The following is a 13,777-nucleotide window of genomic DNA, read 5'->3' as shown; positions in this document are numbered from 1 at the left end:
TCAAGGGTAGATCTATAACTAGGAGTGAGTACACCTTTAACCTATCAAGGGTAGATCTATAACTAGGAGTGAGTACACCTTTAACCTTCTATCAAGGGTAGATCTATAACTAGGAGTGAGTACACCTTTAACCTTCTATCAAGGGTAGATCTATAACTAGGAGTGAGTACACCTTTAACCTTCTTTCAAGGGTACATGTAGATCTATAACTAGGAGTGAGTACACCTTTAACCTTCTATCAAGGGTAGATCTATAACTAGGAGTGAGTACACCTTTAACCTTCTATCAAGGGTAGATCTATAACTAGATATGCTAGTGAAGAAATTTCTGTTATCATCGTTTTTATCTTACAAGAGACAAGGGTCCAAAGGTGTAAGGCAGGGTTGTTTAAAACTGCTACACTTTGACATATTATGGACTTTTACAAATTGTGACTTGGGTGGAGTGTTGTCTGATTGGCACTGATACCACATCTTCTTATATCTATATATCATGCCTTCTTATGCACTCTTACTCCAGTCGCTGATTGAATTTCTCGTCACATTTAAAAAATTGTCTAGTGTACATATTATAGACTCCATATCTTTTCATTTATCATGTTTTTAATAACTTAAACATTCCTTGATATAGTTTCATCTAAAATTTCCGGAAAAGCAATTAATGGAAGTAAAAAGCAAAATAGACAAATTTACAATTATTAAAGTACATTTAATTACATTTAGAAATAGTTAATGGAGGATAGGTCAAGTGACTCTATCTGAGTAGATTGTTTAGAAAATAGACATGTTTTCCACTAATAAAGTGGTCTGTTTTTACTTCATTTGACAAATTAACAGTATAAAATCTGATTACATTCCATATTGTTTGAAATCTTGCAGATTTAGAAAGCAATTTCTAAACTGTATTGGAATTTAAATTTCTGTTTTATTAGTTTTTGAAGTACACAGTTTCAGTCTAACTTGGCATTGCAAGAAAGTATATCAAATAAATTTTTCCCCAAGGCAGTTAATAATGATTTACTAGCGAGTTTGACTAGACATTAAATCTCTTTAGATGTCACTGCACTTTGGAAGATAGAGACTACTGTAAATGCAGACATTGTGTTAGGTTTGTAATTTCATTTAGATATTATCTAGGAAATTTAAAACCCCAGTAAAAAATTAACCTTTAAAGAACATAACTTTTTTGAACTCAAAACGTTTAAAAATTGATTTGTTAGAACAGATCTTGGAGATTAAACTCCATTTTTTTTCCTATAATTATTCAATATTTTAAGGACTGCAATATCTGACAATTTAGATACATATCTATGATTAAAATCAATTTTTAGTAATATATTCAACCCTTGTGTAAACATGCTTACAATTAAGTGTAATGTTAAGTCATGAAATATTTTTTAAGTCTATGTAGCACAGATACTCAGTGCAAAACTTTTCGCTAAGTAAATTGTTTACAGCAATAGTATGCAATGAAATTCACTTTTCTGCTACTGTGTGAGCAACTATTTGGTCTCTAGTAGATACATGTAGTTGTATTGTGCACATTTAGACCAAATCTCCTTATTTTATATGACATACCCCCCCCTTAAAAACAAATAAGCACTGTTAAAGTCAACGTTTTGTTCGAATTGTGACTGTTATAGTCGAGTTTGTGAGTTCAAATACCCCCTCCCTTGGAAATTCCTGGCTACGGGCCTGTATGACATGTGAAAAGTTTGACTCAGGAGTAAGGTCTATCATGTTGGTCTAGTTCAAACAAGGTTCATATCAATATCACATTAACATGTTGTTTTCGTAATATGCTTTTAATTTACCCTTGGATGTTAAACAGCCACCAATCATCATCCTTTTATTCATTTATGCTATCAGATGATATAATTATGTAGCATATTTTAATCACTGTTAACATCTATCCTTTATTTGATCCCTTTTCAGCAAAGATTCCTATCATAGAACATATTCCCGATTAATACAGATTATTTGATTAAAGTGTAGAAAACAAGGTATGCCAGAACATTTATCCTGTATTTGATCCAATGTTCAGGGCTACTTCCTATCAAAGAAAATATTCCTGATTAATACAGATTGAAGCATGGAAAACAAGCTATGGCAGAATGCTTTTGTAATCCATACCTCATGTTATATTCATGAAGTTTCAGATTTGAAATGTAAAAATGAATAACAGTTCTCAAAAGAGGAAAATGAAACTGATTCCTGCAGCGCTTTCCATCATTTACAAAGCTGAGCAGATAAATAATTAAATAGACAATTTAGTTCTGAAATATTATATGAAGGGGGTCTCATTGGGGGGTTCCGATCCCGCATCCCGCTTACTGTTTTGTCAGATTCCCATTCCCGCTTACACTATGTATGTAAGCAATTCTCGTTTTTTTGTCATTTCTTGGGTCCCGCTTGTTCTCATTTCCCCTTTTCACGACACAATAATTTGACTTTCCTGTGTCACGCTTATCAAAAATTGGCAATCCTGCGTCAAGCTTAGACCCCAATGAGACCCACTATGAAGTGAATTATTGAAATAGCTTCCTGTTTTGAAAGTCAGTATTTAAAAAAGAGCAGGTAATAGTCTTTTCCAGCTGCATTCATATGAACACTGGGGACCCATTATAAAGGTGGCTTTGGACTCTTGTCTGCTCTTTGGTCAGGACTAGTCTAATGACATTTAGAGTGTATGTTTGGTCTGTAGTTAGCTTAACTTTGTATGTTGTATAGACTGACAGTTATTGGTCACCACTAAAATGCAACTCCTTAAGGTCCTTTGAAAAAAGCAAATAAAGTTAAGACTAAGAAAAAAGAACACACTGCTAAGATAGCCTGACTCTGTACAGGTACAAAATGTGGTGGGGTTAAACCAGTTTTACATGCATATATGCATGAACATGTTACCACTAATTCCAAAGAAAATTTCCATTGAATCAGGAAATGATTCATGTTCTGTTTTTTTTGAAATTTTTATAAATGAGAATTAGAAAATTATGTTAAGACATTTAAGTGATTAAGCACAAATACATGTATGGTGGTTGTCGCTTTGACATATTCACCATTTCCTTTCTCAATTTTATTTAAATTATTTTTGCCTGGTATAAAGAATAGTAGAATTGCACTATTAAAGGAGATAAAAATTGTTATGGTCTAATGAGAATTTGCATTTTGAATGTATATTCTAATTACCGTATTCCAACTGGTTGCACTTACACTGGTGAAAAATATGGCTTTCGGGATCAACGGCCACATTTTTGTCAGTTTAATTTTATTTATCATTAATAAACTCAATTAGTGGAGTTAAAATGTCTGTAAACAACTTGTTATGGCATTTAAAACACTGCAGTATGCCATATTTATTGCAGAAAAATTCATTAACTCGTGAATGCATGAAGAATTACAATTATCACTCCCTGCTTAATTTACCTAATTGAAATAAAAGTTGTTTCAGTTAATTGAAAACTGTCATACTTTTGAAGTAGCTTGAATTAAGTGGTTAGAATTAAAACGTTCAAGTGACATGATCACATTGTTTCCACTCTGCGACCTGCGGATTCATCAGAAGGTCGGTACATGAATCGGTGGGTTAGTGACATTTATGGGTTGGTTTTGATTTTATGGCTATATGATCTTAATGTTACGTACGGTATTATGTATCATAGTTAGTGCACTGTTGTTTAAGTTTCAAGGCCTGATACAGGTGCATTGTGGGAGGACTCTGAAGCTTAATAAAACTCCATAAGTTTCTAGGTCTGATACAGGTGCATTGTGGGAGGACTCTGTAGCGTAATAAAACTCTATAAGTTTCTAGGTCTGATACAGGTGCATTGTGGGAGGACTCTGTAGCGTAATAAAACTCTATAAGTTTCTAGGTCTGATACAGGTGTATTGTGGGAGGACTCTGTAGCGTAATAAAACTCTATAAGTTTCTAGGTCTGATACAGGTGCATTGTGGGAGGACTCTAAAGCTTAATAAAACTCTATTAGTTTCCAGGCCTGATACAGGTGCATTGTGGGAGGACTCTAAAGCTTAATAAAACTCTATAAGTTTCCAGGCCTGATACAGGTGCATTGTGGGAGGACTCTGAAGTGGAATCAAACTCTATAAACTGTGAATTGTCTCCTGTTATTGTCTGGGAAAAACTTCTTTTATGGGCTTAATTAAATATAGAAAAGGGAATTACCATTAATATTTATGTGTCTTGTTAACTAAGGGATAGTTTGCTAATTTGTGTTAAACTCTCATCCTTTTAACAGAATGGCCAGTTTTGTCATTTTGTTAATTTTTTCTGTTGCTGGATTTAAAAATTTTTTTTTTTAAGGAATATGTTTTTGATGTCATTTTTTTTTACTTTAATTTATTGTTGAATTTTGTAGATAAATCGTCTCAAAACTTAACAATTAACAGCTTGCCATTAAAGAAAAGACATTGTTAAAGGTTGAATTATGTAACTTGTACTATAGAAATGCGTAAGAAGATGTGGTATGAGTGCCAATGAGACGATAATATCTATTTTAATAAAATGAAAATAATCCAATGATAGTTGATGAAAAGAGAAAGAAAAAGAAAGAAAAAACAATAAAAAACAATCTTAATTCTGTGTCTGTGCAAGATGTTAAGCTCTTTATCTCTCATAGTCTCCAAAAGTTGTAAATAGATTTTAAGTTGCGTAGGTTTGTGTGTTGTTCTGTTATTTATCAATGTTAATGCCTCATATTGTTTCATTCAAATGGATTAAGATATTTTATTGAGAGATTTCTAATGAAAGCAGGACTTAAATACTATTATGCATCTCTCATCCTACAGACATTGAAATTTCCATACAAGGTTTTAGATTGATAAAGACAATGCACAATATCTGCATTAAAACATGTTTACATCCCATCATGGTTTCATTGCATATTTACACATCAGATTAACTTATTTTCTATCTGCTGCACAAACAGACGATTGTGATTATTAGTTGTTTAATCAGATTAAATGATTTTTACAAGAAAAAATATTCTTAATTCAATAAGTTGGATTTATGAGTCAACAGAATTGATATAGTTTTGATTAATTTATTTAAATGAAAAACATGAACTGGATTAAAATTCCAAATGCATTATTCTATATATTATGCAGTTCTCATGGTATAATAACAAGTTCATTTTTTTTTTTTATAGAAAGCCAACTTTAAAAATTGTTTTATGCTGTAGTTCAATTTTGTCAAAAGTTAGCAATTTTTTGTCATGTATGCTTAAACTAGCTTGTTTTTTCCATAATTATTTGAAAGATATTTTGTTGAATTTTATTTTAGTCGGAACTAAGAAAATCAATTTTTGCATATGACATAAAACTTTGCCCTAGATTCAGGCTATTCAAATGACTGCAAAGTGAACTGTCCCTTTGAACAAGTACAGTAGATGTTGTTTTCTGTGATGAAAATTCAATGGGAATTTTTAGTTTATCCTTGAAAAACCAATCAGTCATTTGGGAAAGGTTTAATTTCCTTTGCAATAAGAACAATACAAATTTCTATAATCTTATCTTGATAGCAATTTCCCAAGAGTATGACCTAGATAGATTGATCACAAATCAGATGAGAAAAAATGTGTACTCCATGAATTGGTAATACATTTGGTTAGATTTTACTTGTTTATTTTTATTTTTAGATTGCTAGCTGTACTTTATAAAGAATTATGTATACTACTCAATATCTTTAGCTAATTGCTACAAATAAAGTTTGGAAATTTTCGTGAGAAAACATTAAAAACAAAACAGAGGATTCCATTAATTATTTTATAATTTAAGTGAAAGAAAATTAAAAATAACTTGTACATTTACTAATTATTGAGTTTTCCATTTTTTTCAGGCATGGCTAGGGGAGATAAATGAATATGCTCAGGAAGATGTAGTTATAATGTTACTAGGAAATAAAGCTGACATGGCAGGTGAACGTATGATTCGAACGGAAGATGGAGAAAAATTAGCAAAGGTAGAATTTATAGAAAATATTTTATAAGATTGCATTTTTTTAGAAAAAAAAAAGATGTGGTATGAATGCCAATAAGACAACTCTTCCCAAAAGACCAAATGACACAGAAATTAACAACTTCAGGTCACCATATATATGTACAACTTTTAACAATGAGCAAAGCCAATACCGCATCGTCAGCTATAAAAGGCCCTGAAATATACAAATGTAAAACAATTCAAACTAGAACACTGATATATGTAACACAACAACAAACGACAACCACTGAATTACAGGCTCCTGACTTGGGACAGGCACATACATACAGAATGTGACGGGGTCAAACATGCTAAACATGTTAGCTGGATACCTATTTATATGACAGATGATATTTTCAGCAGTAAACAAAACAATACTATTAATGAATTGAGTATGCATGAAATAGGGGAAATATATTTGTTGATGTGTAAAAACAATATTTCAGTTCTTCACTTTACATATCAAGACTAATTGATTTCCACTGATAAAATTATGTTTAAATCAAAAATTCAAATTTTCACAAGACTGCAAATACATGTACCAAATTAGAATATATGATTGACAATCATTGTTTCGTCAAATGATATGTAGAAAAGACTCTGCCAAAAAATGTATTATTCATATGTGAACATTAATTTTTCAGACATACCACATATTTTAGTACTTTAGATGAATGCATTTTGTTATGTTCCTTTTACATAATGTTAACATATATGGTTAAAGGGAGATAACTCAATAATTTTTTCTTCTTGCAGGAATATAATGTAGCATTTATGGAAACTAGTGCCAAGACTGGAATGAATGTAGATCTGGCTTTTATGGCTGTTGCTAAGTAAGTAAAATAAATAAGAAGTGGTATAAGTGGTATTTATTTATGTTTACTTTGTTCCATGAAATGTGAAATTTAAAGGAGAAGAAACAACATGTTTTGGTTGAGGATTAAAAGGACACACTTTCTTTTCCGTTATATAAATCATATTAGTATGATTGCCAAGGAGACAACTCTCCACCAGAGAATACCTGATGTGTTTGACCTTCAACAATGAGTAAAACCCATACCACATTATAGTAGGCTATAAATGCCCTGAAATTACAATTGTAAAACAGTTCAAATGAGAAAATTTACAATTAAATTTATATATAAAAAAAACAATAGCAGAATATCAGCCCAGAATACACATCTATAAAAAATGTATTTAATCTTACACTGCTTTCATAATTTGTCTGAAAAAGCAAATTTGATTTGGTGAAGATTTGGCTTACAATAGAAAAGTTTTTTAAATGTTATATATTCATCAGCTGCAGTTTTCATATGTAAGGATAGTAAATAACATCTTTGTTTTATATTAAATCTAACGTTTCTTCAAAGGAAAAATTGAAGATATTATAAATTCGTATGATTTTGTTTAAGCAAGTTATTTCAGTATGGTATGGTATTTTATTATCCCTTTGTTCACCTTTTGCAGGATATATTATATATTTATATTTTGTTCTTTTTATAAAAAAGAAGATGTGGTATGATTGCCAATGGGAAAACTCTCCACAAGAGACCAAATGACACAGAAATTAACAACTATAGGGCACCGTATTAAATTTTGAAATTATAAAGAATTTAGGTTTCAACTCCTTCAGGTGCCAGTTAACCTTAGTTGGATTTGATTGTTTTATAGAAACATTTTAGTCATATAGCTCTCTAAATATTAATCCTTAAATATTCTTGGCTTTCAAACATTCAATTCCTGATGATATATCCAGAAAAGAGCCTTGGATGCATTAAATCTATAACATGTTGTTTTCATTTTTTTTTTTTAGAGATCTGAAAATGAAAAAGACTAGAAAACCTGCCGACCCAAAATTTAATGTTGCTGAATATGTTTTACAAGAAAGAAAATCAGGAGGCTGTTGTGGAAGTTAGCTGTTAGCTTTATAGATTTAAATAAATAAGGTTGTCCTTGACTGCTATTTAATGCTCATGATACTGTGTTATTCATTGGTGCAAAGAGGCATTAAGATAGAATGTTTAAAATTTTATTTTTATATTGATTGCAGGGTATTTTAAAATGCCTGCTATTGTCATTTCATTTATACAATATTAAGATTGAATATTTTTCGGTTGAATTTGGAACAGATCTTGTTGCTAAATATTTGTTTATGATAAAAATAAGTTAATATGTTTAATATTAGACTAAATTATAGGGGAAAAGTACACCTTCCAAGATAAATTCTGAAGCTGTAAGTTTTAAAATAACTTTTAATGTAAATTTGATAATGAAAAGGATGCATCCAAAAATAGTTTTTTGTATAATATGAAAGGTTCATAATACAAGTGTGTTTAAAGTGGCGAAAAACATTAAAAAAAAATCAATAAATTTTATTTTTCGGATTTTGAGAATAAAGTATAGATTATGTTTTGAATTTTGAACTGATATTAGATTTTTTCAACCATAATTTGTTGAGTTTGCTAGCAATATTAGAAGATTATTGTATTTGATCAAAGATTTATGGGAATCTTTGGAATTTTTTTTTCATGGTCCAATGACTAATCTTGATATTATCACTTGTTATGGTTCATCTCCAAAGAGAAATTTAAACATAATAGGTGCTTTACATTGTGTATATACTTGCCTACTTATAATTGTATATAAAGGGAAATGCAATAAATGTGTTTGTCTTAAAAATTGTTGATTCAGATTTAATTACTGTAAATTCAGAAATAACTGCGAAAAAATGCAACAGGGTTTTAATCACAATAATTTTTTTTGAAATTTTGTATATCAATTATACAGGATTTTTTCAATATCTCAAAAATTGAAATTGCATTTTTATACTTAAATGAAAAAATTACAATAATTAATGCATGCAATAATTTCAGAACTTTCAGTACATTTATTATTGATATAGCATTTATGGTTGTTTTTATGATTAGAAATACTTTTCTGAACAGTCACACATGGACTATTCCATTACAATTGAGGTGGAAGGATAGGAAGGGAATTTTGAGATCCCCCTAGTCCTACACAGTCTACTTTCTTTCAATAAATTGTTGTTTATCAAATTAACATCTGACAAACAATAAACTTTGACACATATATCCAAAAAACAATAGGTATATTTCTGACTAATTTGACTTCATTCAGTGATGAACACAGGGTTGCCACTTCCCTGTCTACCCTTTTGTATTCTTCTTAATGGAATATCCCTAATTTATTATCAAAGATCACAAACAGTGTAATGTTAATCAGCACCTTACATTTTTAGCTCACCTGTCCCGAAGGGACAAGCGAGCTTATGCCATCACTTGGCGTCCGTCGTCGTCTGTCGTCTGTCGTCGTAAACTATTTCAAGAATCTTCTCCTCTGAAACTACTGGGCCAAATACTTTCAAACTTTTACTGAATGTTCCTTAGGGTATCTAATTTATAAATTGTATCCGAAGTTTTGATCTATCAACAAACATGGTCGCCATTGCTAAAAATAGAACATAGGGGTCAAATGCAGTTTTTGGCTTATAACTCAAAAAACAAAGCATTTAGAGCAAATCTTACATGGGGTAATATTGTTTATCAGGTCAAGATCTATCTGCCCTGAAATTTTCAGATGAATCAGACAACCTGTTGTTGGGTTCCTGCCCCTGAATTGGTAATTTTAAGGAAATTTTGCTGTTTTTGGTTATTATCTTGAATATTATTATAGATAGAGATAAACTGTAAACAGGAATAATGTTCAGCAAAGTAAGATTTACAAATAAGTCAACATGACGGAAATGGTCAGTTGACCCCTTTAGGAGTTATTGCCCTTTATAGTAAATTTTTAACCATTTTGCGTAAATCTTAGTTATCTTTTACAAAAATCTTCTTCTCTGAAACTACTGGGCCAAATACTTCCAAACTTTAACTGAATGTACCTTAGGGTATCTAGTTTGTAAATTGTATCCGAAGTTGTGATCTATCAACAAACATGGTAGCCATTGCTAAAAATAGAACATAGGGGTCAAATGCAGTTTTTGGCTTATAACTCAAAAACCAAAGCATTTAGAGCAAATCTGACGTGGGTAATATTGTTTAACAGGTCAAGATCTATCTGCCCTGAAATTTTCAGATGAATCAGACAACCTTTTGTTGGGTTGCTGCCCCTGAATTGATAATTTTAAGGAAATTTTGCTGTTTTTGTTAATTATCTTGAATGTAATTATAGATAGAAATAAACTGTAAACAGCAATAATGTTCAGCAAAGTAAGATCTTCAATTAAGTCAATTTGACCAAAATTGTCAATTGACCCCTTAAGGAGTTATTGCCCTTTAAAGACTTTTTTCACAATTTGTTCATCATTTTGACTTACTTTAAAAAATCTTCTCCTTTGAAACTGCTGTATCAATTTCAGCCAAACTTAGGCTAAATGAGTTTCAGAGTATCTAGTATAAATTTTATATTTTATTTCCTTGTATGTCAAGAAACATAGCTCCTATGGCTAAAATAGAACATAGGAGAAAATGATTATTTTTTTTGGCTTTTGAAGAAAATAGGACGATCCAGAAAACATTTAAATAAAATGAAAAGCCAAAATAATCATTGATGAGAGATTTAACCAAAAGAATTAAGGTGAGCGACTCAGGCTCTTGAGAGCCTCTTGTTTTCTGAATTCATGAAATGTTGATTAATGTAAACATGTGTTTTATAAACTAATTTATTAACATAGCAGGTTTAGGATCTTTATTTTGAGAATTGATTTGTACAAGTTTCTCTTTTCGTGTAGTTTTTCCTTTTTAATTAGTTATACTGTTTAGATTAACATGAAATACATACATTTGTAGCTTTGCGTCATATGTTTAAACCCTAAATATGATATTTAGAGTAGTAGATTTTCACTCATTTAAATGAATTTAGATTAGATAATTTCCTGTTGGAGTTAGGAAAAGTTAGACTTATAGTAGGTATTAAAAGTGCCTAATTGTTCTGAATTCAACTGTTGTGTTAAATAAACATATATTTTTCAAAATGACTTTGATATAATCACTCATAGTTCCCTAGAAAGGAATTGTTAAATCTATGTGGATTGAAGTCTTGTATTAGAAGTTAGAATTTAAAGTTCTGACTATTTTACATTAATTTCGACATTGACATCTGGATTTTAAAAGTTACTTCCCTTGATTAATATGTATATTAGACCTGAGGTGAAGAGTCTTGTCAAATTGGTATTTGTGATAGGGTTTTATTCTATCTAAACAATTTTTGCTTAATGTTTGTTTAGTCCAGATAGAGAAAACAATAATCATGTCATTTTCAAATAATGCTTCTCTAGTTTTAAATTTGCATTTGTGTGAATTTATACAGTCTTTCCCTCCACTTATATTTCTATGTATATCTAATATTTAATATATATTTTGTTCATGATACTACATATTTAAACATTTTAAAAATAGAACATTCCTTCTGTTACATTTTTAATTTATGTATTGGGTTAAAAATATATTTTGTTGCGTTCTTTTCATCAATATTTATTATGAAGATATAATGTGTTGAAATGTGTTGAGAATCGGCTAAGTTGTATGGCAATAATTTGTGTTTTGATAAATATGTACTCATTACTATATACTGTACATTTAATATTTTACATATTTTACTGTGAATCCTGAAGGCCAGGAGCATTACATTCCTTTATATCACTCCTTATTACCTCTGTATTTATTCCCCACCTGCATTTAACTTTTATATATCCATTTAATTTGTTTAACTTGTTTTATTTTTAAATCATGAAATCAATCATTCATTAACCCTTCCTTTCTTCCAAAAATAAAGGTTCACATGGCATTTAGTTTACATTACGCTATATACAAATACAAAAGTTGTCTCTAAGCACATTTATTGTTTTCAAATCAAAAGTCATTTGTTTAAATCTCATCTAAAAGGTTTCATTTTAGAATTTATGTCTTTTATCAACTATTTTTACTATTTGATTTTGAAGATAGATCAGAGAATTACCTCGTAATATTCTCAAAATCAAATCTATCAACATTCATGAGAATATTGTACAAAAAATTGAAAAAAGTTTTTTTCTTTACTGATCTATGCTTTTTACTATGTGAGCCACCTACTACCAGTTTTCAATTGCTTTGAATTACAATAGAATAAGCTAAGCATAGCCAAGTATGCATTCTTATTTATGATCTGGCGGTCTGCTACATATGAATATGGCTTACTACCTTGGCAAATAGTAGAAATGATGTCATTATCTTATTTTTATCTAACTCTTATCTCATAACAATAATAAAGATGACTTTTATTTAATGAGTATTGTTCTTATATTGTAGTTAACATTTTTGCTAAACTTACATTCAGTAGATCTGTGATTTTTTTTTTTTGTGAAATCCATATTTTGTTAAGTTTCTGTTTATTTACATTGGATTTTTTTTATATTATGAATATGAAAATTATACTGGTTAAAAAGATGTGGTGTTAGTTTATAATTATACATTGCACAAACGGATATTCTTAGGATGACACAACAATGGTTGTAACATGATTCACATTAGGAATGTACATGTAATTAAATCTGGTTTGGTTATGGCTATATTGTTTTTTTTTTTGTTTTTTTTATAAAGTTTTGTAGGATATATTGAAATCCATAATTTATCTAGTTTACTTATATTTGACTTTGGTTTTGTCATAAATATACAACTGATAATGTTTTGAAATTAGTATAAATACATATTTCTTTTAAAGATTGTTCTAGGAAAAATATTGAATTCATTGAGTTAATTACAATGTGGGCATTTGTATAATGAAGAAACAAACTTTCTTTGAGAGATTTTCAAGTGAATCATTTTTTGAGTACTGAGTTGATAAGAATTGAAAGCCTTATGGTTTGAAAAGTTGACCATTGATGACTGTTCATTGCACTCCTGGCCTCACAGTCATGAAACTTTCGAGCGTGATTTTTGTACTCAGACTCGAAAATCAAGCAATCAAATTGCTGGATTTCATGTTTCGAGCATGATTTTTGTGCTCCGAGCACTGAGTAAAGTTTTATGCCTTCAAGGCCAGGTGTTCACTAGTTAATTAAAATCTGTCTCATATTTATTCCATATTTATTTAATTTTCAGTTAAATTTTCATATAGTTTAAATATATAAATAAGTAAACAGATAAACACAAAGATTATAGAAAGATTGTTTGCTGTGATGTTCTCCTGATAGGTCAAAAAGTCAACTTTATAATGTTTTTGTTTTCCCAATGTGACCAAACAATTGATTTCATTTTTATTTCCCCATTGACAAATCATGTTTATTAACAATATTTTTTACTTATCATATGATGAGACGATTTCTGATACAGATTTTCACCTAAGATCTTGTGAATTTAAGTGTTTATGTTGTAATAAGGTCTTTACTAATACATTCATAATAGTTACTTTATTTTTGTTACAAAAAACACCTTTTGGTTTTGTTTAAAAAAAGCTTAACCAAACATCAGATTTAGTTTATTTGAATTGGTATAGCTGAATTGAACATTGAAATGTAAACCAAATCCTCATATTTTGAAGATGACCCAAATATAAGAAGGTCAGAGTTTTCTGTTGTTGTTATGATGTAAAAGTATTGCTACATCATGTTTAAAAATGCCATTGAAAGGTTATTAATTAAAAGCTGATACAATTCACTTAGGTACCAACAATAATGTATTACAAATCAATGTTCCCAATATTTTTTAGTGGCTTTAAAAATAAATGAATAATTTAGAAAGACTGCGCAAATAATTCACTAATTAGGAAGTCAAATTTTTTGAAT

The 13,777-nt window shown here is 29.8% G+C and overlaps 1 protein-coding gene across 7 annotated transcripts in view; it reads left to right on the top strand.

The window, feature by feature from the left end:
• Window positions 1-12,039, top strand: part of LOC139489175 (ras-related protein Rab-26-like) — a 108,535-nt gene extending 96,496 nt beyond the window's left edge. For 4 of the 7 annotated variants that reach the window (XM_071275347.1, XM_071275344.1, XM_071275343.1 and 1 more), the window contains exons 6-8: window positions 5,855-5,977; window positions 6,751-6,827; window positions 7,808-8,580. In XM_071275347.1, coding sequence (XP_071131448.1) covers window positions 5,855-5,977; window positions 6,751-6,827; window positions 7,808-7,910 — 303 coding nt within the window. In that variant the 3' untranslated portion in view covers window positions 7,911-8,580. Of the gene's footprint in view, window positions 1-5,854; window positions 5,978-6,750; window positions 6,828-7,807 lie in introns of all 7 variants that reach the window. The other 3 variants (XM_071275341.1, XM_071275342.1, XM_071275346.1) reach the window with 3 other exon arrangements.
• Window positions 12,040-13,777: the final 1,738 nt, after the last annotated feature.

Source organism: Mytilus edulis, chromosome 9, assembly GCF_963676685.1.
Source record: "Mytilus edulis chromosome 9, xbMytEdul2.2, whole genome shotgun sequence".
Classification (NCBI taxonomy): domain Eukaryota; kingdom Metazoa; phylum Mollusca; class Bivalvia; order Mytilida; family Mytilidae; genus Mytilus; species Mytilus edulis.
The sequence above is the reverse complement of the archived record's forward strand: the minus strand, read 5'-3'. Positions and strand labels throughout refer to the sequence as shown.